Raw genomic sequence first — 25,711 nt, forward strand, 5'->3', positions numbered from 1 at the left:
GAGAGAGAGAGAGAGGGTGAGCAGGGAAGGGGGCGAGTGAGAGGAGGAGAGAGAATCCTAAGCAGGCTCTGCGCTTAGGAGCTCCATCTCACCAAGTGTGAGATCATGACCTGAGCCGAAATCAAGAGTCATACACTTAACCAACTGAACCACCCAAACATCCCTAACTTTTTTTTATTTAATTTTTATCATAATATAATATATATCACAGTATATCTGGAACATGTCTGTGACCTCCTTAGACTATAAGCAGAATTTAAAAGCCATCTTTGTGATATCAGCACAATTTTGGCATGTGACATTTTTCAAATGTTGAATAAATAAATGGGGATTTGTATTTATCATTTAATAAAATATCTATAAATATATTATTCAACTTATATGTCTGCCAATGTGGTAAATATAGACGTCTGAAAGAGCTTCCCAGTACAAAAGCCAACATGCACCAAAAAGGACACTAAAATACCAGTACAATGTTTTCTGAAGACTGGAGCAACCTGAAGACATTTCCTAATCTGAAGAACTGGCAACTTGGGTTTAATTGCAATGGGGTAAATTGGGAGCAGGGGAGGAAGAAAGGGAATTGATACTAAAACCCTGTATGAATCCAGGACTAGTAAATGGCTAACCCCTCAGAGATAGGGTAGCCTAGAATAAATCCGACATCAGCAAAAAAATGTCAGGAAGACTATCAGTATAAACTTGAGTTAGGAAACTAGGTTTAGAAAAACCACAGCAAAAACCATGATTAACAACATAATCTTGCCCTTGAAAAGAGTTGAAGTTCATACTTTTTATTAATTATTTAAACTTAAAGTAGTCCCTGCTTCATAGTGCTTAGCAGAAGGATAAATATATTCTCACTGAAGAAAGTTGTATCAGCCAGACCTTACAGACTTCCCACAGGTTAAGATAAACCAAATATGAGTTTGCAATCACTGTTTTAAGTCATAAGAGGAACTAAGTTGCCTTGTGCTAGAATCAGAAGAAACAGTAAATACCAAATTCTATTCTCAAGGATATTGAATATTAGAATTATAATACACATAATATAAGTTTAAAATATTTAAAGAATAACACTTTAAAACGAATGAGAGGCACCTGAGTGACTCAGTTGGTTAAGTGTCCGACTCTCGGTTTCAGGTCAGGTCATGTTCTTGCGGTTCATGGGTTTGAGCCCCACGTCAGGCTCCACTCTGGCAGTGCAGAGTCTGCTTGGGATTCTCTGTCTCCCTCTCTCTCGGTCCCTCCCCTGCTTGCTCTCTTTCTCTCAAAATAACAAATAAACATCTAAAAATTAAAAAGAATGAAACTAGTATGCCTATTTTAAAATTTGTTCCTCAATAGCTTTATCAGAAACAAAATTTTCTGTTGTTTTTCTTAAAAATGCTTATTAACTTGCATTAAAGTTGTCATTACTAAATATGAACAGTTAAAAATTGTTTTTATTTAACAAATGTAATTTCTATGACAGGCCCAGTGTGAGGATCTGACTATATTACAGAGGCAAGAAAATCTTAGTTCTTAGCCCTCATAATTTACCATGTATAAGAGGAAATTTTTATCTTGGATTAGAATTAAACCTTCTAGTCTCTGTCTTACTGGGATCTGAAGATTTAGACTCTAGATTAAAGTCAAACAAAGAGTGGCATGAGTAATTTAAAATGAGAGATAACTCTCCTAAAATTCTCATTAATTTTAAAAGACCGTTTTATTTTTATGTTTTACGTATCACTGTGTTCTGAACAATTTACATTTCAACATCTGTCAAAGTTCTTCAGTCAGGGTCTCCCTTTTCTATGTACTATTGACTTTACCACACAGATTCTAAGAGTGATCTATTCAAATAGAGCAAAATTAACAAATTTATAGGGAATTAAAAGGCTTTTTTTTTTAATACATTGGAGGCAGAGACTTAGAAACATAAAGTGATTTTTGCTTACTTGTGAAGAGCGGGGTTTTATTTTTTATTTTTATTTACTTTCTATTTTAGAGAATGAGAGAGAGAGTGCGGGGGACAGGGGAAGAGGGACGGGGGGGGAGAGAGAGAGAGAGAGAGAGAGAGAGAGAGAGAGAGAGAGAGAGAGAAAATCTTAAGTAGGCTCCATGCTCACCACGGAGCCCCACGCAGGACTCGAACCCACAACCCTGGGATCATGACCTGAGCTGAAATTAAGAATCAGATGCTCAAGTGACTGAGCCACCCAGATGCCCCAGATGCACGATTTTTAAAGAACATAATCAGAAGACAATAATTGTATTTCAGAGCAATTAAACTATTACACAATGGGAGTGGGTGCTAGTATATATTTACAAGTGTGGTATTGTTTTAAAAAATGTAAAAACTCAACATGGAAGGAAGTATTAAAAATGTTTTCTTCCCCAAGATTTATAACTTCCTCTTACTTCTTTCTGTGTAAAGTTCTCACTCATAGAATATGTTCTTATTCTTGAAGTATATTATTAAATAAACTATTTTTACACCAAAAGATAAAACTGGGAAAAAAGAACATCTGAATATATACATTGACTCATAGCTATTTTTCCTTCTCTCAAGCAACATTAGCGTAAGAAACAAAACAAAACAAGACAAAAAACAAGTAAGGAGTATTATGGACACTCAGTCAAATAAAGTAGCTTTTCCATGTTGTTCTCTGCATAATTTATACACGTAAACAAATGATGATAATCTAAGTCATGGTTCTGCAGTTGAAGAACTTTCTATAATAGAAGTTGCTAACTCGGATTACTTGAAACATTTATTATTATTTTTTGAAGATATAAAAAAAAGTAAATTCCAGAACAGAATGGCAAGTAGGATTCATCTTGGGTACCAGTTTGGGTTAGTAAATAGCTGCTGCTTAAAATTGCATCAAGAGGAATATTGTGAGGCTGCTTCATGAAACAAATGGTTATTTAAAGTTGTCCCAGGCAAGGGAGGATAGAATGTCAATACTCATGTGGGTTATTTGATACCGCTATAGAAAGATGATGTAAGATAGCAAAAATCAATTATGTAGCTGAATGTACATTTTACTATCCATATGCAATTTTATGCACTGTGTGTTTGTGTAGCAATTCAATATTGATGGGGCTTATTTTATAAATGAGTAAATATCTGTACAATACAGGTAGGTCAAGATTTTTCCTAACTTTGGCCAAGTCTTTGCCAAAGATTTCTTATGAGCAGTTGAAAGGTTAAGAATATAGGTGAGTGCTTTTCCATATATGTTCTTCTTGACAAATGTATCTTACAAATTGCTTCCCAAGGAAGCAGTATTCTGAGATTCTTTTTGCTTCTACTGACCAGAAAGATTCAGATGTTAGAGGAAGTCCCCTGGCAAAAGAAGGAACAATGGCATATTTCTTATGTAAAGTGTTGTTTTTAATAACTTTTGTTGCTGGGGAAGGAATACCAAGATGATCAAAAGGATAGGAATGGAAAATTTTCAAATACCAACAAGCAAATGTTTTTGAAATTGAAACAATTAGGTGTCCAGAAGAAGACCAAATGGCTATTAAAAAGAGTGTGCGAGGGTATTATTACCTTAATAAACACAGCAAGGTCCAACAACTGGCATTTTGTTGGGAAAGTCCAGAAATATGTTGGTTTTTTTTCAATGTCTGTGAGTGGCAGATAAACTCCTATGAAGGAAGATGAGGTTTGATAATGTCATTTACCTGCTTAAATCCCTTCCATCGCTCCCATTCTCTTCATCAAAGCCCAAAACAAATAGCAAGCATAGCTTATACTCCACTGCAGCCATACTGAACTGCTATTTTTTTTAAATGTTTTATTGAAACATCGTTCACATACCATTTACAGGCCTAACTGGGAGATATTGTGGGTTTGGTTCCAGACCACTTACAATAGAGCGAATATCACAATAAAGTGAGAGTCCAATGAGGTTTTTTTGGTTTGCTCATGCATATGAAAGTCGTGTCTGCACTATACTATAATGTACAATAGCATTAATGTGGGAAACAAAGGCAAAAGAAAACCTCCAGTGAGGCTCTTTCTGCCCACAGGTCCTGTCCCTGCGCTTCAGTAATACCACCTTTTTGCACCAAAAACATCTCAAGAATTCCTTCTTGATCATTCTCTCTGAACCCCAACGTTTCCACATCATTGCCACAACAGTGTACATAGTTTAAAAATACTTTATTGCTAAAAAATACTAACCATCAGCTGAGCTTTCAGGGAGTCATAATCACTGATCACAGATCACCATAACAAATATAATAATAATGAAAAAGTTTGAGATATTGGGAAAATTGCCAAAACGTGACACAGAGACACAAACTGAGGCAACGGCTGTTGAAAAATAGCACTGACAGACTTGCTCCACTCAGGGTTACCACACGCCTTCAATTTGTAAAAAAACACAATTCTCTGTGAAGAGCAATAAAATGAAGCACGAAAAAACGTGGTATGCATTGTAATTAACCCATTTAAAGTGCAATTCATTGGCTTTTATTAGATTCACAGAGTTAAGCATCCATCACCCCAGTCAATTTTAGAACATTTTCATTACCCCGAAAAGAAATCCTGCTTCTCTTAACTATCACCTCCAATCTCCTTGCTGCCTTTATTGGTTTCTATAGATTTGCCTGTTTTGGACCTTTCAGATTAATTGAATTATACAATACATGGTCCCTTGGGGCTGACTTCTTTAATTTAGCATAACATTTTCAAGGTGTGTTCATATTATAGCATGTGTCAGGATTTTGTTTATTTCTACATAATATTCCATTTTCTGATATGTTACATTTTTTTTTTCCATCCATTCTTCAATTGTTGGACATTTGGGTTGTTTCCACTTTGTAGCTATAAAGAATAATGCTGCTGTGAACATCCATGTGTAAGTTTCTATGTGGACATATGTTTTTCATTTTCTTGAGTATATCTCTAGTAGTGAAATTGCTGAATCATCTGGTAACTATGTTTTACCATTTGAGACCCTGCCAGACTTTTTTCAAAGCAGCTGTACCGTTTTACATTTCAGCTAGCAAGCTAGCAGTGTATGAGGCTTCTCCACATTCTTGCCAACACTTGTTATTATTTATCTTTTGATTATAGCCATCCTAGTGGGTGTGAAATGGCATTCCGTTGTGGTTTTAATTTGTATTTCTGATGATTAATGATATTGGATGTCTTTTCATTCATTTACTGGCCATTTGTAGATCTTTAGAGAACTATCTATTCAGACTTTTTTTTTTCATTAATTGGGTTATTTGTCGTTTATTATTGAGTCGTAATAGTTATCTATATATTCTAGAAACAAGTTCTTACTATCACATATATGATTTGCAGAACATGTTCTCTCATTCTGTGGGTTGTCTTTTCATTTTCTTTTTTTATTTTTTTTAATTTTTTTTTTTTTTTCAACGTTTATTTATTTTTGGGACAGAGAGAGAGACAGAGCATGAACGGGGGAGGGGCAGAGAGAGAGGGAGACACAGAATCGGAAACAGGCTCCAGGCTCTGAGCCATCAGCCCAGAGCCCGACGCGGGGCTCGAACTCACGGACCACGAGATCGTGACCTGGCTGAAGTCGGACGCTTAACCGACTGCGCCACCCAGGCGCCCCTGTCTTTTCATTTTCAAGATTTCATTTGAAGTGCAAAAGTTATTCCTTTTCATGATGTCAAAATTCTGGTGGTGTAAGCTAGGTCTGCCTTAGACTGGATGGCTGAAACCAATTTATTTTCTCACAGTTCTGGAGGCTGGAAATCTGAGTTCAGGGTGCCAGGATAGCCAAGTTCTCTTCCTGACTTGCACGCGGCTGGCTGCTTTCTGTCTATGTCCTCATATCATAGAGAGACAGGTCTGGTGTCTCTTCCCCTTCTTATAAGGGCAGAAATCCCATCCTGAGACGCTCACCCTCATGACCTCATCTCAATTTAATTATTTCCCAAAGTCCCCAATTCCAGATACCATCACATTGGCAAACAGGGCTTAAACATATGAATTTGGGGGAACACAATTCAGGTCATAGCAGATGGTGTCCATTTTATCTATTTTTCTTTTGTTGCTTGAGCTTTTAGTGTCGTATTTCAGAAACCATTGCCTAATCCAAGATTATGGTTTACCCCTATGGTTTGTTCTAAGAGTGTTACAGTTTTTGTATATTTAAGTGTTTTGTTTCTTTGTTCATTTGCTTTGACTTCAGGAAGTGGTTCATGGTGTTTTTTTGATCTGGAAAATATTTTACTCAGCACACACTTTGCCTGGCTAATTCTTACTCATTTTTCACCTGTCATCTCAGGTGCTCCCTCCATACACATACTTTCTGCAGGGTTTGGTTGATCTGTGCTTGTGTATGCTGAGCACCCTGGATTCAGCCCCCAATACAGCATTTCTCACATTGTATGGTAATTGCTTTGGCTACCTTTGTTTACTATGTCTTTTTCTCCACTGTACATATTATAAAGTCTGAAAAGATTACAGGACCTCCTGTATATTAGGCATTCAAGAATATTTTATGGGGCCAATAAAGAAATGATCAAAATGTTAATTTATTAACTCATGGTGAGAGATAGAATTGTCAAGCAGACCTGTTATCCAAACTAGGCCAACCAGGGCAAGTCTCTTCTCTGCAGGAAACTGCCCAGAAAATTCAGTTATTCTAAGACTATGTCTTGCTGTCCATGGGCTCAGAACATGTTACATTATTTGAACATTTATGGCACCAGGTCATGTTAGTGTGTCCTGATAATTCCGGAGTACACATGTACTTGTCTTAACCCTTAATCTCACATGACTATAACCCTTGAGCCTTGACTCCCTTTCAGAGACAGTGTGCTTAGAAGATCCCTGCCAGCTCTTTTCTTTGGATTGTTTTTCTCTGTTTTTTTTTTTTTTTTTTTTTTGGCTGCCACCCCCCCCCCCCCGCCCCCTTCTCACTGACAAATTCTGCCTATTTTTGTGTTAATACAACATAATAGGACCCAAAGTGTTATTCTCTGAGCTGTGTTCTTATTCTAAATGCTGCATACAGTAAAATTCTCCAAGGCAGGACAATATATTTTAATATCCTTTCTAACTTCAGGGCACCCACTAGAACATTTTAACTCAGTGGATACCAAACACTGTCCTAGCCCAAATATTTTTGGCTGTATAATTATAACTCTGTTGACTAGAGACATGATTTAGTTTTGTTTTGTTTAGAGTTAGAGCCTTGTTGGGCTATGTGGGGAGATTTAAATATTCAGCTTGAATGCTATTTTGTGTGCCTGGGAATGTTCGCCACAGCAGGTGTTACCTAACCAGATGCTAAAGCCTTTTAAATTAATACGCAGCATCTTGTCAAACATGCCTCCTGCTTTACACCGTTAGAGCTGTTGAAAATTGGCTTTTCCTGCCAACAGAGTTGTCGGTTGGCAATGACTCAGCCCTGACATGCTTTAGCTACCATGCTTACTGGGCCAGGTGATTTTACTAATGTGCTTAGAATGTTGAGTTTTAATAAATTTTCTAATTATTTTCAAGCATCTAATAAGAAAAAAAATATCTTTTGGACATTGGTTTGAATAAAAGATTCATTCCCTCTCTTTCCATAAAATGAGTCAAGCCCAAGGACAAGCTTGTTAATGGGGTTACAGAACTAAAAGGCTTGGTTCCTGTGGTAGGGTTTCTCTCTGAGGATCTTCTCTCTTTTTTCATATATCTGAAACAATAAAACCCAGGCCCAAGGGCTATTCCCATTTGGGTAAAAGTACAAGAGGGAGCTGGAGCAGTTTTAAAGGAAAAAGATACCTGGAGTGTGTAACGTCAGTCATAGTTCTAGGCCATTGAGTTTGTCTGTCTTTGTGATTTCAGTAATAATATGCAGAGGCACAACAGGATTTGGAAGTTACAGAAGCAACTCAAAGATAGGATTTGGAAAGCTAGTCAAACTTAGAGCCAGATCCCGAGAGGAAGGGCTCTTCATTCAGTGTGGTCCATCCCACTCACCTGAGTCAGGCAATCTATAAAAGGCTTTAGGCTGTAACCCTGGGTTCCAGCCAGACTTGCAGGCAGCTGGGCTGCTCTCAAACAACAGCTCATAGCAACCAACACAGGGGTTCACTGAAAGCTCCTCAAATATACATTATTTTGTAATTTCACATTTGTAATTTCACATCTTGAGAGTTGTGTAAGCCCCAGGGGAGGATCAAAAGATACAATGAGGTGTGGAGGGAATTAGAGCAGATAAGGTCACATGCATTTTAGGAGGCTTTTAAGAACAGTTTTATGATGTCCAGAGAATTTCCTCATAGTTTCTGTCTTTACAGACGTTAATATTATGCTTAAGAGAACAGAGAGTGTTATTTGATGTGTTTTTTTGGTAATATTATCCAAATTAATGGAAGAGAAAGAATATACTAGGTGCAAAGGAGGAAACAGGTACAACAAGGCATTTTCTCTTACAAAAGTGTTTACTCTCACATTAATGTCTATCATTTTTACCATGCTATTCCACTAATAATCCAATGGGATCCTTTCTTTATTGTTCCTCTTGAGAGCATTCCTGCCCTCCCTGATTTATTATTAGGATCTTCCAAAAGAAAAGTACGTGTGCATGGCAGGGAGTAGGGATCTCAACGAAATTTATTTAACTGATTTATTTAAGTCAGTTATGTGACTCTTGAGTTGCATGTCAGTTGCCATGAATGGGAAAAGAAAATTCATGATATTCTAAAGCATATAATTAAATATAAAATCCTAATATGGAAAACTGGGTCTTAGAAGAAAATAAAAGTGTATATAGAATAACCACACGTAGCTAAAAAATAACAGAGTGTATATCATTAATTGGACATCTGTTGTAACCAGGACCTATGCTAGTCACATTTATATTAATGATCTCATTGTTTTATTTACATATTTATGTATTTACTTTAAGATTTTATGTTTGTAGGGCAGTTTTGGATTCACAGCAAAATTAAGTGGGAAGTACATAGATTTGCTAGGTATTCCTTGCCCCCACACATGCCCCCACCTCAATTATCAAGAATTTTCTATAATTGATGAATCTACATTGACACATCAGTGTCATCTGAGTCCATAATTTACATTACAGCTCACTCTTGGTGTTGTACATTCCGTAGATTTGGGGGAATGTATAATGACATGTATCTATCATTATATTATAATACAGGGTATTTTCACAGCCTAAAAATCCTGTGTACTCCATCTATTCATGCCAACGTCCTCTGACTCAACTCCTGGCAACTGCTGTTTTTTTGTTTTTTGTTTTTTTAATGTCTTCCATAGTTTAAACTTTAAACTGTACCTGGAATCATGTAGTATGTAGCCTGTTCAGAATGGCTTCTTTCACTTCGTAATATGTATTTCAAGTTCATCTATGTTGTTCGTGGCTCAAGAGCTCACTTCTTTTTACCACTGAGTAATATTTCATTGTCTGGATGAACCACAATTTATTATTCATTCACCTATTGAAGGACATCTTGGTTGCTTCCAGGATTTGGCAATTGTGAATCAAGCTAGTATAAACATCCACGTGCCGGGAGTTTTGCAGACTTACGTTTTTCAATCCCTTTGGATAAATGTGAAGGAGCACAACCACTGAATCATATGGACTAATGAGCTCATTTTTACCCACACTCATCAAATAAGAAAGCACTGCTACCTACATTTCCTACATAGACAACTGTGGCTTAAAAAGTTCACTACTATTGGTTTAGATATGAACCTAGCTCTGTTTCACTCCGAAAGCCACATATGACTTCTAGGAGTAGGCAGAGTATAAGCCCAATTTACCCATTAGGCACAGTAAAAGCACTGCTTAGGGTTCACGATATTCTTAGGGGCACATGCAAATGTTCCAATTACTTTTAAAATTAAAAGCAAAAATGAATATTGTCCAGTCTAGATTATATTAATCTTTATATCAACACAATCACAAAATACAGCTTTTAACACTTTTTTTGAATGAAGGGGCCCACAAAGGCAAAAGTACTTAAGGCCCACAGAAGTCATAATGCAGAGTAGTCAATTTTGGGGTTGCTGAAAAATGTGCTTCCCTCTAAATATGTCCCCAGCCAATCTATGATAGCATTGCCTGTCCTCTGGGATTCAACAACAAAACTGAATTATTTCTAACAGCTGCTTTTAAAGAGCATCTGATACCTGGGGCAGTTCTATACACAGACTGACAAATTAAAGAGTAGAAAGAAGAGCAGAGATAAGATAGAAGATGGGAACATTTCAGTGGAAATGTAGTAAGCGAGGCACGGTAAGAACATGGCTTCATGGTCAGACAGCCCGAGCCTGCCTGACAGCACCTATCCTTGATTTCAACAAATATCCACTTTTTAGATGATGCCAGTTTCCTTGATTGGAAAAGTTTTGAAAACAAAAGTTACCTGGTACCTGTGTCCACATCTAGCATAAAATGAGTCTTGTAGCTTGATTGATTTTAAATAGACTCACATCTCTCGGGTGACCGTAATACATTAATAGAATTTGCTATTATGCGGTTGTAGGGAAAAGACAACACAGTTCTCTTGTTGGAATATGGATACATAAAAATCAAGGGGGCACAAAATATTATTTGCACGGAGTTTAAATCTCATTTTCCTTTTAAATTGGGCAGCCTTACTCAACAATTTCTGTGAAAACTCTTGAGAGTCCAGTTGTGCCTGTCAAATTGTATTAGTTATGCAGGCGAGCCTACCTGCAAGCCATTTAGCCCAAGGCTGACCATGAGATATGGCTGTTCCGCACAGTAATTTTGGGTGACAGCTTTTCCTGAGCTCATGCAAGTCTAGGAGGCAATTATGAGACCAGAGGTCATTAACACTGCATTTGATTTCATAACATAATATGGCAATAATAATAGTAAAAAGAAATGTATATATACATACAGAAAGAGAGAAAGAGAGAGAGATGGGATATAAATTTCTTTAAAACAAATGCTTTTTTGTTTTCATACTGAAAATCTACAGACTCTTGTGAATTTATACCTGATATTCTGAGATATATATATATATGTGTGTGTGTGTGTGTGTGTGTGTGTGTATGTAGATAATGTAAAGACTCTATTAAGACTTTTTGTTTTTTGTTTTCATCTCTTCAATGTGATATTTCTGCTATTAATTTGTTCTAGAAAATATGTCCTATGGTGCAGGGAAGGAAATATGTATCCTTATACATGTAAATTTATGTGCAGTTATATCCAAAGAAATGTAGATTTAAAATCCAAAGCTTTCCACTGAGCATTACAAATAAAATTGTTAGAAGAATTTTCAATTTTCAGAAGATGAGACACCAAAATATAGTAAATTGGAGATAGTGCCTAAGGAAGTCATTATAAAAACATTTTGAAGTCGTTAATTTTGTCTAATTTAAATGCTAGATGGTCAAGTCAGCATGCTTCCATGCCATATGCTTTCCTCAGAGCTATTTTTGATTTGCACAAATGTTAGATGGTTGGAGAATAAACTTAAAAGATGCTTTTTTTGTGGTTGGTGAGGTTGTTGGTGGTGCTTAGTGAAGCTGAATTCCGGCTCACCCTTTTTCTCTTTTCTCTCCGACTGATTTTCACTTACGCTTCTTCAGCCAGTACATACTCAGATAAATTGCAGAAATAAGGCCATTGTCAGCTAATTAATTAAGTGGCACCCAACAGTAGAGAATGCAGGTTTAATTGGAAGGTAAAGAGGGTTAAAATTGTAATTATGATGAATGGATTGTCAGAGATTACTCTGGAGACTGCTGCCTGGTGTCAGTAACTTGAAATTAAAAGGTTGAATTTCCCTCTTGTCACACAGCTTCTCCTGACCTGCTTTTCTGAGGTGAGGATTCACCTATTAAATAAAGCCTTTCAACCATTTGTTTGAATAGAAAATATGTCTTTTTTTCCCCCAAATAAAGCCCCTCGAGTAAGCACAACATTCTGAAATGAGTGTTAGTAGTCTATTTCAGTCCAATGTTTAATATTAAATAACAGAAAACTCACTTAAAAATGAACATGTATCAAAGTAGAAATTTCTGCATCTGTCTGAAGATGGACAGCCTAGTGGGCTTCAGGGAATTACCAGGTGAAAAGAGACATGAGGAGAAAGGAAGAGAAACGATGACTAGAGGAAGTTCTGATCTAAACACTCCTCTGTCCAGGTTACTCCTATAGAACGTAATTAGGCACTGGAACTGAGTCAATCTGTATTCTGCCCTCGTAATTTTCGCTTTGAGAATAACACATCTAGGAACCAAAACAAGAGAAGCTTCTTTGCATGAAACCTGTTGAGAACAAGTCACTGACCTAAAGGCTATTATTTCAAATATTAACAGCTTAGACACTTGAATTTCTCAAGTTCATCCTTAGCTCTCATCCCAGCAAACACAGGCAAAACCACTTTTAAGATACAAAAGCAGGTTACCTCTGCTCTGGGGATCCGACAGGCCTGGGCTTTGCCATATCTAGCATGGACCTTGCTAGAGTTAGTTAATCTCTTTTAATCAAGTTTTCTTATATGTGTTCTGGGGAGACTAAGACTGCCATGATGAATAAATGATATAACAGATGTAAAGTTCCTAGCAACATCCCAAGCCTATAATAAAATGCTCAAGAAATAACAGCTTAAGAAGAGAATGATGTGGGCAGAGGAGAAAAGAGGTAAGACTAGCAACTCAGCTGAAATAGACTACTTTAGATTTCATACAGTTTATAAGACTTGGAAATTACAATTAGGGGTATACAGAAACTAGATGACTTGTGTTTGTGTATAAGAAATGATACTTTAAATTTTTAAAAAAACAAAAAAATTCTGTCTATATATACATATATAATAGAATTCTTACAGTTATCTACTTGGCTGGCTTTATTTATTTATTTAAATCCCAATGTCATTAACATATAGTGTTGTATTAGTTTCAAGGGTACAATATAGTGATTCCACAGTTGCATATATTACTCAGTGCTCATGAAGATAAGTGTACTCTTAATCCTCTTTATCTATTTCACCCATCTCCCCCCCCCCCCCAATCTCCCCTCTGGTAACCATCTGTTTGCTATACTTAAGAGTCTGTATTTTGGTTGGTCTCTCTTTTTCTTCCCCCTTTTGTTCACCGTTCTGTTTCTTAAGTTCGACATGTGAGTGAAATCATATGGTATTAGTCTTTCTCTAATTGGCTTATTTTGCTTAGCATTATACTTTCCACCACCACCCATGTTGTTGCAAATGGCAAGAGTTCATTCTTTTTTATGACTGAATTATGTATGTGTGTGTGCGTGTATATGTGTGTGTGTGTGTGTGTGTGTGTGTGTGTGTGTGTGTGTATATATCTCGCAACTTCTTTATCCATTCATCTATCAGTGGACACTTAGGCTGCTTCCATAGTTTGACTATTGTAAATAATGCTGCAATAAACATAAGGGTACATATAACCCTTCAAATTAGTGTTTTTATATTCTCTGGGTGAATACCCAGTAGTGTGATACTGGATCATAGGATTAGTTCTATGTTTAATTTTTTTGAGGAACCTCTATACTGCCGTCCACAAGAGCTACACCAGTTTGCTTTCCTACCAACAGTGCACAAGGGTTCCTTTTTCTCCATATCCTCACCAACATTTGTTGTTTCTTGAGTTTTTTTGTTCGTTTGTTTGTTTTAGCCGTTCTGACAGGTGTTATGTAGTATTTCATTGTGGTTTTGATTTGTGTTTCCTTGATTACAAATGATGCTGAGCATCTTTGCATGTGTCTGTTGGCCATTTGTATGCCTTCTTTGGAGAAATGTCTGTTCATGTCTTCTGCCCATTTTAATTGGATCGCTTGTCTTTTGGGTGTTGAATTTTATAATTTCTTTATATACTTTGGACACTAACCCTTTATCAGATATGTCATTTGCAAATATCTTCTCCCATTTTGTAGTTTTGTTGTTTGTTTCTTTTGCTCTGCAGAAGCTTTTGATTTTGATGCAGTCCTAAGAGTTAATTTTTGCTTTAAATTTTAAAGGAATTGATCTACATTGTGAAGAATTAGTTTTTAGTGTGATTGATATAGCTAGAAATGATTCACTCTTGAGTAAAAGCTGCTTCAATGGTGAATACCTGAATGTATATAAACATGTTGAGAGCAAAGATTTTAAGTTGCCTCTTTTATTGTCATCTACCTAGCACTTAGAATAGTGTCAGTACATAGGGAGTGCTCATAGAAATGTGTGTGTGTACACGTGTGTGTGCGCATGTGTGTGTGTGTCAGATGCATGAGTATATGTTAACAAAGAACAGTACATCCCCTTTGGTTTGAGGGTACTTACATGGCACTTTGTGTCCTGACCGCTCTTTAAAATTACAAGAAACAAATAGAGTACGGAAAGTCATTTTGGCCCTGGGGAAAAGTAGGAATTTTGGCAGACTATCATTGGGAAAACAAATGATTAGTCTGAAAAGTTGTTGAATATGACCTATGGTTGGTAACTAATCTACTAGTCCTGTCTCAGTGATTCAAAGCAAACTGAGCTCTTCCTATAGACTCCTTTGAACTCAGAAACAGTGAAGTTATGAATGAAGTTTTCTTATAACATTTATCTTTGTTGTCCTCAGCTTCTGAAAATACTGTTAAACACTGTGTTCTGTTTCTTAACTTTTTCACTTAAAATTATATTTTTGAAATCATTCCATATTTCTATAAAAAGATGTAGCCTATTCATTTTGCCCTTTGTACAGTATTCCATCACGTGCATTTACTATATTTAATTCACCCATTTTCTATAAATGGAAATCCAGGTTGTTCCCAATTCTCGGCCACAAAGCCAGCTTTCCTCAGAATCTCTAATACTCTGATGTCCATAATGTTGTTCCAACAGCAAATATATGTAATATAAATCACTTCCTAAATTCATTTGACTATGGATTTTTTTTTCTGAAAATCTTACAGAAATACAGTTCTATAGACTATAGTTTGGGAAACAATAGGCTAGAGAAGTAACATGGATTAAATATGTATTTTTTTTTTCTCTGAGAATGAATAAGACAATATAATATAGCCAATGAACAGGGGCACCTGGGTGGCTCAGTTGGTTAGGCGTCTGACTTTGGCTCAGGTCATGATCTCACAGTTCGTGAGTTCGAGCCCCATGTCGGGCTTTGTGCAGACAGCTCAGAGCCTGGAGCCTGCTTCAGATTCTGTGTCTCCCTCTCTCTCTGCTCCTCCCCTGCTTGCACTCTATCTCTCTCTCAAAAATAAACATTTTTTAAAAATATAGTCAATGGATAAATAATACATCTGAATGCATGAATTATTGGGATAATAGTATCACTTTATATATACATGCAATAAAACATAGTAGACAATAATGCCATTGCTGTGTAGAATATAGCACAGCATAATATTTCAGATGTAGACAAAAACAACTGCTACAAAGTAAAAAGGATATCAGACATGTTATATGTTGTGCAAATTCTAAAGATACCAGAAAAAGAAATAACTACCAAATGATACCTTTTAAAAATCATTTGGCTATTATAGTAAAAAAGTTTGGCAAAAGTGATCCATTCATTTATTGTAAAAACAAGGAATCAGTGTCTATAATTTGTCAGGAACTATGCTAAGTCCTAAGAATATAAAAATAAGCAAGATAACAACCTTGTATTAAAGGGTCATACTGTTACTTAGAGAAGATGAACACATAATTCAATTATTTTAAAAACAATTTAGTAAATGCATTGATAGATTTTGGACAAGGTACTGTAGAACATTAACAATGTGTACTGCTAATTTAAAAATAAATTAGGCAGAGAGGATGTGGAAGAGTATAAGGAAATATAAGGAGTATAGGAAGAGGATGTTTAAGAGATAGTATGTGAAAGAAAGAAATCGAAAAACAGAGAGAGATGAGGAAATGGAAAGGTGGAAATAGAAACAAGAAAGAAAAATCTGTGGTAGATGCAGAAGACAGACCTTCTAAGAAGGAGGCTTTACAGGTTCAGAGTCACCTGTAAATCAACAATGTCTCTAAGAACGTAGACTAACCTTAAGAAGTTAAGTGTGTGTAACTTTAGTGATGGGTTTTTAGTGACAAAAATCTCTAATGCCCCTCAAATGTGAATTCTGAAAGACCTAGGAGGTCAGTGCAGCTAGTGTTAAGTTATCTCTGTGTCCTCTGCACCTAGCAGTGGGTCTGAAATGTAGTAGGTGCCCCATAAATGTTGTGTGGGTGGATGGATAAGAAGGATGATAAGTTTGTATCAATTGGAACTATTAAAAAATTTGATAATTTTTCATTTTCAGCCCAAAGAAGGCAGTGTTGCAGAAATTAAGGAGTTTTGGAATCAGGGTGGATTATTTGTAACTGTGTGACCTTGAGCAAGTTATTCATCCATAATAAGCCTCAGCATCCTCATCTGAAAAATAGGGAAGAGATTAAGTAATTCACATGAAATGCTAATGTCAGGGCAGAGCAAAATGACTCCTGCTCAACAGGGTAGTTATTGTTCAATGATAAAGTAAATTAATTATGAAAGGGCCATGTTTTAGAGGGTTTCAATTTTAAAAGTTAAAGTCTGTTTACATTTGGTGTGTTTGAAAGTAGGAAGCTCTGAGAAGTTTTGTGAGCTTGAGACCAATAAATTTTTTGCAAAGACTGAAAGAAGGACAAATTAGAAAGATCAGGAGGAAAAAACAAACAAGTTATCATCTATAGCACTGACTGACTCTCTAACATTGGGCAAATTTCTTATTTTCACTAGGCCTCAGTGAGATTTGTTTTTAAGACTGTATATTCTAAGAGCAGTTTTAGGTTCCCAGCAAAATTTAGGGGAAGGTATAGAGATTTCCTACCCCCACACATGAACAGCCTCCCCTATTATCAACACCCCCCATCAAAATGGTACATCTATTACAATTGATGAACCTACATTAACACATCATTATCACCCAAAGTCCACAGTTTACATTACTCTTGGTAATTGTTCACTCTTGGTGTTGTGGATTCTGAGTTTAGATAAGTATATATTGACATGTATTTAACATTTCTCCTTACAGAGTATTATCACTGCCCTAAAAATCCTCTGTGCTCTTCCCCAACCCAAACCCTGTCATTCACTAATCTCCACAGTTTTGCTTTTGTCATAGTTGGAATCATACAGTGTATATATAGCCTTTTCAGAATGGCTTCTTTCACTTAGTAGCATGCATTTAAGTTTCTTCCGTGTCTCTTCCTGTCTTGATAGCTCATTTCTTTTTAGCATTGAATAATATTCTATTGTCTGAATGTACCAAAGTTTATCCATTCACCTATTGAAAGGCATCTTGGTTGCTTTCAAAGTTTTAGCAATTATGAATAAAACTTTTATAAATATCTATGTGCATATTTTTATGTGGACATACTTTTTAACTCCTTTGGGTAAATGCTAAGGAGTGGTATTGCTGGATTGCATGTATGAGTGTTTAGTTTTATTTAGTGACATTCTAGCATTTTGTTACAGAGTTTTATTATGATTAATGAGATCATACAAATTGCTTGGCAGAGTACCTGGCATATTGTAAGGGCTGAATCAGTGTTAATTATTTTTGGTGTAATTATTATCTCATAAAAGATATATAAAACTCAGTTCATTTTCACAGTAAGGATGGAGAAGTAGGTACAGAGGAGATAAATGTCACAGGAAAAGTATAAAAACATTTGATGATTAACTCTATATGTGGTGTCTGCATCTAATGCAGTCCCAGATACACAGAATGTGCTTGTCAAATTCTTGTTACTCTGCATGGAAGGTATACTTTGCCTTGGGCCTTCTAGTTCCCCATACTCCCTTTGGACTGAGTAAGAGGGATAATTTACGTAATGGTTATCTAATTCTTCAGATAAGGGGGGGAAACTTACTGATAAATGCACTTCAAATCTGAATCATATAAACCTGACAAACAGCTAGGGTGAAGTGATATAGTAGAAGAGCACTAGACAAGGGGTCTAGAAAACTATGTTCACAGTGTAACCCTCTTTCTATGGGTTGTGAGCTTCATGAACTTAAGATTTGAGTCTTAGTATTTCAGTTCTCTCAGCCATCAAATGGGAATGAGACTACCCGACTGGTTATTTAGGGGAGAGCAAGAAGAGATAAGGAATGTCAGGCAGTGCCTGCAATTTGCTAGGAAGTTAATAAATTTAAAATTAATCTTAATACAAGGAGTCACCAAATAGCGTGCTCGGATTCAGTTCCATGATAAAAAATAAAACAAATCCAAAGTCATCTATCGCCAATAACATCTTGACCAATTGCCGTCCTCGGTTTTGAATACGTGATTGCTTCAGTACATTTATAAATTTGTATTTTTCTCTTCTCTAAGCATAAAAGCATATTTCTTCATTGTAGAGAGTTTTGATGATAAAAATACATAGGAGGAAGCAGAAAAAAAAAACTCACTTATTTTTTTACCACCTGGAAATATATCATGTTAAAATTCTGAAATATTTCTTCCTTCTGGTATTTTGTCTTTCTGTACATATATAGTAAGCTGCATCTCTAGAAAGATAAACCCAGATATATTTTTTAAATTGATATGATGTCAAATATAGATTCGATTTATGTTTTGTCTAGTAATATCCATAAAGATTACTTTTAAATGCCTATGTTAACAATATATAATACGGAATTGTCACTTTCTTCTTTTCTCCATCAAAATTATGCTGTTCTTAAAAAGTTTTGTTTTTTATGGAAATGTTTATTATTTTCTACTTGTTGCTTATTTCCATTCTCCACTTAAAGAATATGCTCAGAGACTATCAACAACATTTAAGCAGGCAGCAATGGGGGGAGAAAACATTTATCTATAATGCTAGCCTAAGTGTAACAATGAATTCTTTCATCTTGATTCTAAGCTCTAAGTCTGCTCTGAGGTCTTTGAAGTACCCACTTGGGCTATAGCCACTCAGAAACTCAACAAAATAAATGGTTTGAAGCAAACAAAAATATAAACCCTAAATCTTTCCCAGCTTTGCATAATCATCATATTCACTTACTTTTGACTATATTTGCCTTTAGAGAGGTTAGGTTAACCAAACTGTCTCCCTGATTTTCATTTTTATGTTTGATCCTCTGACAGTGACTTCTGAGCACAGGGCCGTTTTCCCAAATATTTAAATATTTGGCAAAGATTTAACAATTCTCAGTTTTATTACTGAGAATCACTTTTAAATAATTTAATGATCATTGTAATAACATGGATCTCTTTACTATTCTTCAAAATTATTTTAAAATAATATTTGTTTACACATTGGAATAGCCAAATAATTGAATTAAGTTTCTTGATTTTCTTTTTAAGTAATCTTTACTGTGTCTAAACTCTCTGCCTCATGGTAAAAATACCCAGATTATACAATCTCTGATCCCATTTTGGGGAAGCCATTGAAGATTCCTCCAAAGTGTCATTTGTCACATGGAGAGAGGATTACTCCAGAACCCTTAATTTTTTTATTGAAAATAAATACTGAGTACACGCTATGTCTTAGACATTGAGAGTGTAGCAGTGAAGTCGAGACAAAGTCCCAGTTCACAAGGTGCTTATGCTTCAAAGGGAAGAACAGAATAATGTATAAATTAATAATTTGCTAGATGATTTTATTAACTCTTAGATATTTATTATTTTGTAAGAGGTACATTCTCCTTTTTCATCTTGTTAACATATAAATGAACATCTTAATCTCTAAATAGCATAGCATTTAGTAGGATTTTTGTTGTTGTCGGTAATGGTTTTTGTTTTGTTTTGTGTTTTGATTTTTGATGATTTAGTATACTCAGTCTGAACATTGCTAAACAGGGATTAAAGTGAGGTTTTTGGAGTTGTTCACAAAATTGGCCAAATTTAAATCAGTAATTTCAATGTGATGTATCTGATACATTTTGAAATATATTTTATACACTCATCTGAGCAACATATTATAATAAAATGTGAATGCTAAATATCATGGATTAGCATTTTCTGACCATTGGAACCAAATTAATTTAATAATAGCAATATATTTATACTCCTGTCATTGAAGTCATTATTTCAATTTTTTACATTCAGAAGTTTATATTTTGATTTTTTTTTATCCCTGTGGGACATTTCTTTTTATATCTGAAATATGTCTTCAAATGTATTTATTCCCTTTTCAGGAATTTGCTGCACTGACAAAAGAACTCAATGCTTGTAGGGAACAACTTCTAGAAAAGGAAGAAGAAATTTCTGAACTGAAAGCTGAAAGAAACAACACAAGAGTAAGTATAAAACTGCCTCTGCTTGGAATTAATTCCATATACAATGCAGTGCCTTATCTCTTGTATACTCATACAAATAAAATATTTTAAAGCTTGAGGAAGACTTTAAGCAGATACTAACTCATAGTGTGCTATTTAAAGTAAAGGAGAATATTCTATAAAACTCAAAACAGGAAGGCCGGAAACCTAAATTACAGTCTCAGCTACTAAATCACTATGTTGCCTTAGAAAATGTTTTTATTCCTCTTTCCTTTGCTTTATTTGAGTTTAAAAAGAAGGGCTGGATTTCAATAGTGAGTTTCAAACTCCCAAACTGTTGTATTGGAGTAAGGGACCAATACCTCAGAGGCTGGAAGTGGGCAGAAGAGGTGAGGCTTAAGAGGGTGTAAGTTTCAATTGTGGGGTGATGTGAGGGAGTGGCTGGGCATTGGTCCTCACTTCACTCCAACAAAGTATTTATTAAAAAAAGAAAAAAAAAGAGAATGTATAAAACCACTGGAGCAGAACTCTCCTAATTAAGAGAGGCATACCTTTCCTATTTCAGAAGATAATTGAGATTTCCAGTTCTGATGTTCTGATTTCATGATACTGATGGGCTTTACTGTATTCTGTTCTTGGAAACTCATATATTCTTTCAGTCTTATGCCCTGTGACATTAAAGTCCAGAATTTGATCAAAGATGCTGTATTTTCTTATTCAGAAGGAAAAGTCACTAAATTTCATAAAATATATAAATCAGCAGATTACCTATAAATTTATCTACTAAAAACACTTCTGTGTGGATATATAACTCAATTTCAAGATGAAGTAGGTGAAAAATATTTTCAGGGTTACAACTCTATCAGATTAATACTGTAAAATGAGAAAGTAAGGTATAGTTAATAGTGTATTCATTTTATGCTTGGACTTAGAAAGTAACATAAAAATAATACCTCCACAAACAGTGAACTTGTGCCTTTAATGAGAAGTATGCATTGTATGAATAATGGCTATATGATCAAACTCAATTTATCTCCTTATTCTTAGGGGTCTTATTTTATGGTAAAGAGAATTCACACAGCATACACACAAGGAATTGGTTTTCTATTTTTTATTATTATTTTTTAATGTTTATTTATTTTTGAGACAGAGAGCACAAGCAGAGGAGGAGCAGAGAAAGAGGGAGATACAGAATCTGAAGTAGGCTCCAGGCTCTGAGCTGTCAGCACAGAGCCTGATGCAGACTCCAACTCAAAAGCCGTTAGATCATGACCTGAATGGAACTCAGACAACTTAACCGACTGAGCCACCGAGACCCCCCAAGGAATTGATTTTCATTGAGACTTTGATGAGCCAGTTACATGGGCTGCCTCAAAGAGAACACAACAAAGACAGTTTAGATCATGTTATCGGGTGTCAGATGATTTTTTTCTATTTTTTTCACCCTTGATTTTTAAGTTATAATTTTTTATGCAAATTTAAAATTTATTTCTGCCATGAGATTTATTCTGCCCTATTTCACTATTTTCCATTTTAATGCTTTAGGCTACATTCCCTGCTGTAGCACAGTACAGCCAAATGTAAAAGTAGGATCCGGAAACTGAACATGGAGGGAAATGCAAACTTCTTGGTAGACTTTCAACTAATTCTCATATTTAAAATACACCAGAAACTCTTCTTTTAGCTATGTATTTCTTCTTTATACAGTTTTTTTTTCCCTACAGCCCTTTACTCCTTCTTAATGCCTATGAGGGACACATTATAATTACCCCCACTTTACAGAGGAGGCAACTGCTCAGAAAAAGGCATGTAACTTGCCAGAACTTACACAGTGAATAGATAGAAGAGAAGGCATTTGAAAGCTAAGGCAGTCTAACTTCAGAGCCTGTGCCTTTAGCCATGAGACCATTGGCATAATTACTCAAGTTACGTCTATGGAAAAAAAAAAAAAACAAAAAAACAAAAAACAACAACTAAGATTTACAACAGCTTAGAGAAGACATTGCCTAAGAATAAACCATTGCAATATGGAGTGAGTACCTCATTCCTTCCTGATTGTGACTAATTTCAGAGAACTAGGAAGCAGCATCCATACAATATTCATCATATTACACTCCACGAGGTCCAGGAGTACCTGCAGCTGTTACACCTGCAAAGGAACCTTGGAGGATACAGGAAGTAAGGCAAGCTGTACTTGAAATCCCTCTTCAGGGGTCAAAGTGAGAAAGATAGAAATATTAAATTCCAGTAGGGTAACAGAAGCCATTGATTTTAAACATGACTTTGAACATGAATGATATTTACTTTGAAACCATGAATAGAGGAGAAAAACACTTTTTCCACATTCCTTAAAGCAGTCGTGTGGAGGACTTTTGTTGTTGATTAAACCAAGGAAAAAAGATTTATGGAACCTTCTTTGTGCAAAGTATCAATTACATATCAACTTCCTAAGTTACATAATCACCTATCACCCTCCCCCCAAAAATATCCAGGGCTAAAAATCAAACATATCTTCTTCCTTCCCCCATAATGCCCTCTCAATGTTGTAAAATGTAATACTTTTTATAAATTTATGTAATAATTTCTCCTTCTACATGTCTACATGTTCTGTTTTTTGTTGTTGTTGGGGTTTTTTGTTTTGTTTTGTTTTTCCCTGCTGTAAACACCACTATTTAGTCATAGAGAAAGAGCTACAGAATTTGCTCTTGGTTTATATTGTGAGGCGGTTTAAAGTAGAAGTGAGTGTCTCCATTTCCAGCATTCTGATACCATTCTCTTTCCATGTTGGCGAGTTAACATATGCTCATGAATTGAGATAAATAACAACAACAAAAAAAGTCCGCAAAGAGAACTCATAAGAGGATAGAGTATTTGTGTTAATTTTGAGTATCATCAAAACAATAAATGAGACAGGGCTCTACTATATAATATTTGAATGAATTAAGAATATATGTGTCAGAGGGAATTCAATAAATGATTTATTGGATATAGCAATTAATAATAATGATCATATTATACTAGCTAACATTAATTACATGTGAACTGTTTTCTAAATGTTTTGTATGTTTAACTCACTTTATCCTTACAGAAATCTCATTATTCCCATTTAATTGATTGTAAAACTAACATATAAATAATTTGCCCCAGGCCACCCAGCTTATAAGTGACACATTTAGGGTATCTACTTCTCAGCTTAACCACAGGATATATATTTAAGAGACCATATTCCTAATGTCACTTGCAAATCATACATGATACAAGGGTTGTGTTTAGGAAAAAAGGAGAGTTTGTACATTTTTCTATAGTTCAGTTCTAATGTTCAGTAATTTATTCTGTATCAATTGTGTGCAAATTGATAAATACGAGGTATTTATTCTGATGTCAGAGCTGAAAGTTGTGGCCATTTATCATTTTGTCACTATAGTAACACGTGGTCCCCAGCTCAAAAATATGAATGAATGAAAGAAATCAAAGTAATCAGTAAATTCAGTTGCCTCAAGTAATTAAATTTAGGACATCCAAATAAAAGTCATCCTAATATTATTAATTACCATGCAAAAGTAGAAATTTCAAAAATTGTAGAGAATATTTATAAAAACATTCAAAAACCTTTACTGTTTAATATTATCACACTGTAAGTGTAGAAAAATGATTAGGCAAAATTTGTCATTTTTTTTTAATATTTATTTATTTATTTATTTATTTTTATTTTAGAAAAAGCAAGAAAGCAGGGGAGAGGGACTGAGGGGGAGAGGGAGAGAGACTCTTAAGCAGGCTCTCTCCTCAGATCAGAGTAGGATGTGGGGCTCAATCGCATGACCCTGGGACCATGACTGGAGCTGAAATCAAAAGTCCAATGGACACTCATCTGACTGAGCCACCCAGGCACCCCCAAAATTTGTTGTTTCTAAAACTTTTCTGACCATACTTAGGCAAATTATATTTATAGAAAATAATTTACTCCTGCCATTATTTCAACATAACTCAGATCGACTACTAAACCTTATCATGTTTTAGTAGAATTAATTAGTAAAAAGCTAAAAGAAAACCAGAAATAATAAACCAGTTATTGTTTCTTAATAACAGAGTGGAGAATTTTTATTGTTTTGGAACCATTTTAACTGTTTTTGTGGCTGAAGATTTCAAAGAATGTTTTATGTTATTGGCAGTGTTTTAGAAAGTAGCTATTCATGACTTTGTAAAAGAAATTATGAGGCATTCTTAATGTCAATTATAAATAGTAAAGCTATAATTTTATCTTATAGGTCACCAACTAAAAGACTTAATTATCTTCAATTCAACTTAAAGACCTAATTTGAAACATTCCTTAAAATGCCGTTACTTTTGTTTTGAGCCAAGAAATTATACAAATAAACGCTTAATTACAATGAGACCCCTTCCATTACTAAAGAGAAGCTTCCCATTTTTGACAAACTTCTGTCTACACTAGTTAATAAAATCCCTTCAAACATACTTCCTCAATGAGTAGAAAGTACAGGCCAATTGAAAGGAAGACCCTAGCAGTGGAAGGCAGGTGAAGACACATGTGTGTGCATATGTGCTTGTATCTGAAAGTGCTCTGATAGGATATGATAAGCAGAAGAGGACACATAACTAACATATAACATAACTAAGGACATAACTAATAGCACAACTTTTGCAACATGAGACCTAAGCATTTACATAGAACTGTAGGGGATGGTAAACAGTATTTGAGGGTAGAGGATGTCAAGTACACTGAGCACAAAAGCAACTAGTTTGAAGTTTCTCATTCTCAGATGTTAGTGATGTATTATGTGGCCGTATTACAGCAGCCAAATTTAGTATACAGTCAGAATGTATTTCTACTTGAATGTCATTTGTGATTGAAAATAATTTCACACTCAGGGTACCTGGGTGGCTCAGTGGGTTAATCATCCGACTTCAGCTCAGGTCATGATCTCACATTCATGAGTTCGAGCCCTGTGCCAGGCTCTGTGCTGACAGCTTGGAGCCTGGAGCCTGCTTCAGATTCTGTGTCTCCCTCTCTCTCTGACCCTCCCCTGCTCATGTTCTGTGGCTCTCTCTCTCAAAAATAAATAAACATTAAAAATTTTTTTTAAAAAGAAAAGAATTTATTTCACATAGGTTAGGTGGAATTTAAATGTAATAATAAGTTGTATAATTTTAGAAATTTAGTTCAAAAATTTCCAGTGATGCAATATGTAAATATGCATATATTATATGTTTGTGTATATGTGTGTATATATATAAACCATGGTCATTTAAAAATTTTTTTTAACATTTATTCATCTTTGAGAGACAGAGAGAGACAGAGCGCAAGTGGGGGTAGGTCAGAGACAGAGGGTGACACAGAATCTGAAGCAGGCTCCAGGCTCTGAGCTGTTAGCACAGAGCCCAACGTGGGGCTTGAACCTACAAACTGTGAGATCATGACCTGAGCTGAAGTCAGATGCTTAACTGAGAGCTACCCAGGCGCCCCTAGTCTGTGGTCATTTGAAATGAATTACACTGTAGAACTAG

General features: G+C 35.4%; 1 protein-coding gene across 15 annotated transcripts in view; it reads left to right on the forward strand.

Moving 5' to 3' along the window:
• PPFIA2 (PPFI scaffold protein A2) overlaps positions 1-25,711 on the forward strand; it is a 479,884-nt gene that overhangs the window by 261,070 nt on the left and 193,103 nt on the right. For all 15 annotated transcript variants that reach the window (XM_086712721.1, XM_086712726.1, XM_086712720.1 and 12 more), the window contains one exon: positions 20,108-20,209. In XM_086712721.1, coding sequence (XP_086568847.1) covers positions 20,108-20,209 — 102 coding nt within the window. The remainder of the gene's footprint in view (positions 1-20,107; positions 20,210-25,711) is intronic.

This window comes from Puma concolor, chromosome B4 (genome assembly GCF_028749965.1).
Source record: "Puma concolor isolate L17-30 chromosome B4, mPumCon1.1.hap2, whole genome shotgun sequence".
NCBI classification, from domain to species: domain Eukaryota; kingdom Metazoa; phylum Chordata; class Mammalia; order Carnivora; family Felidae; genus Puma; species Puma concolor.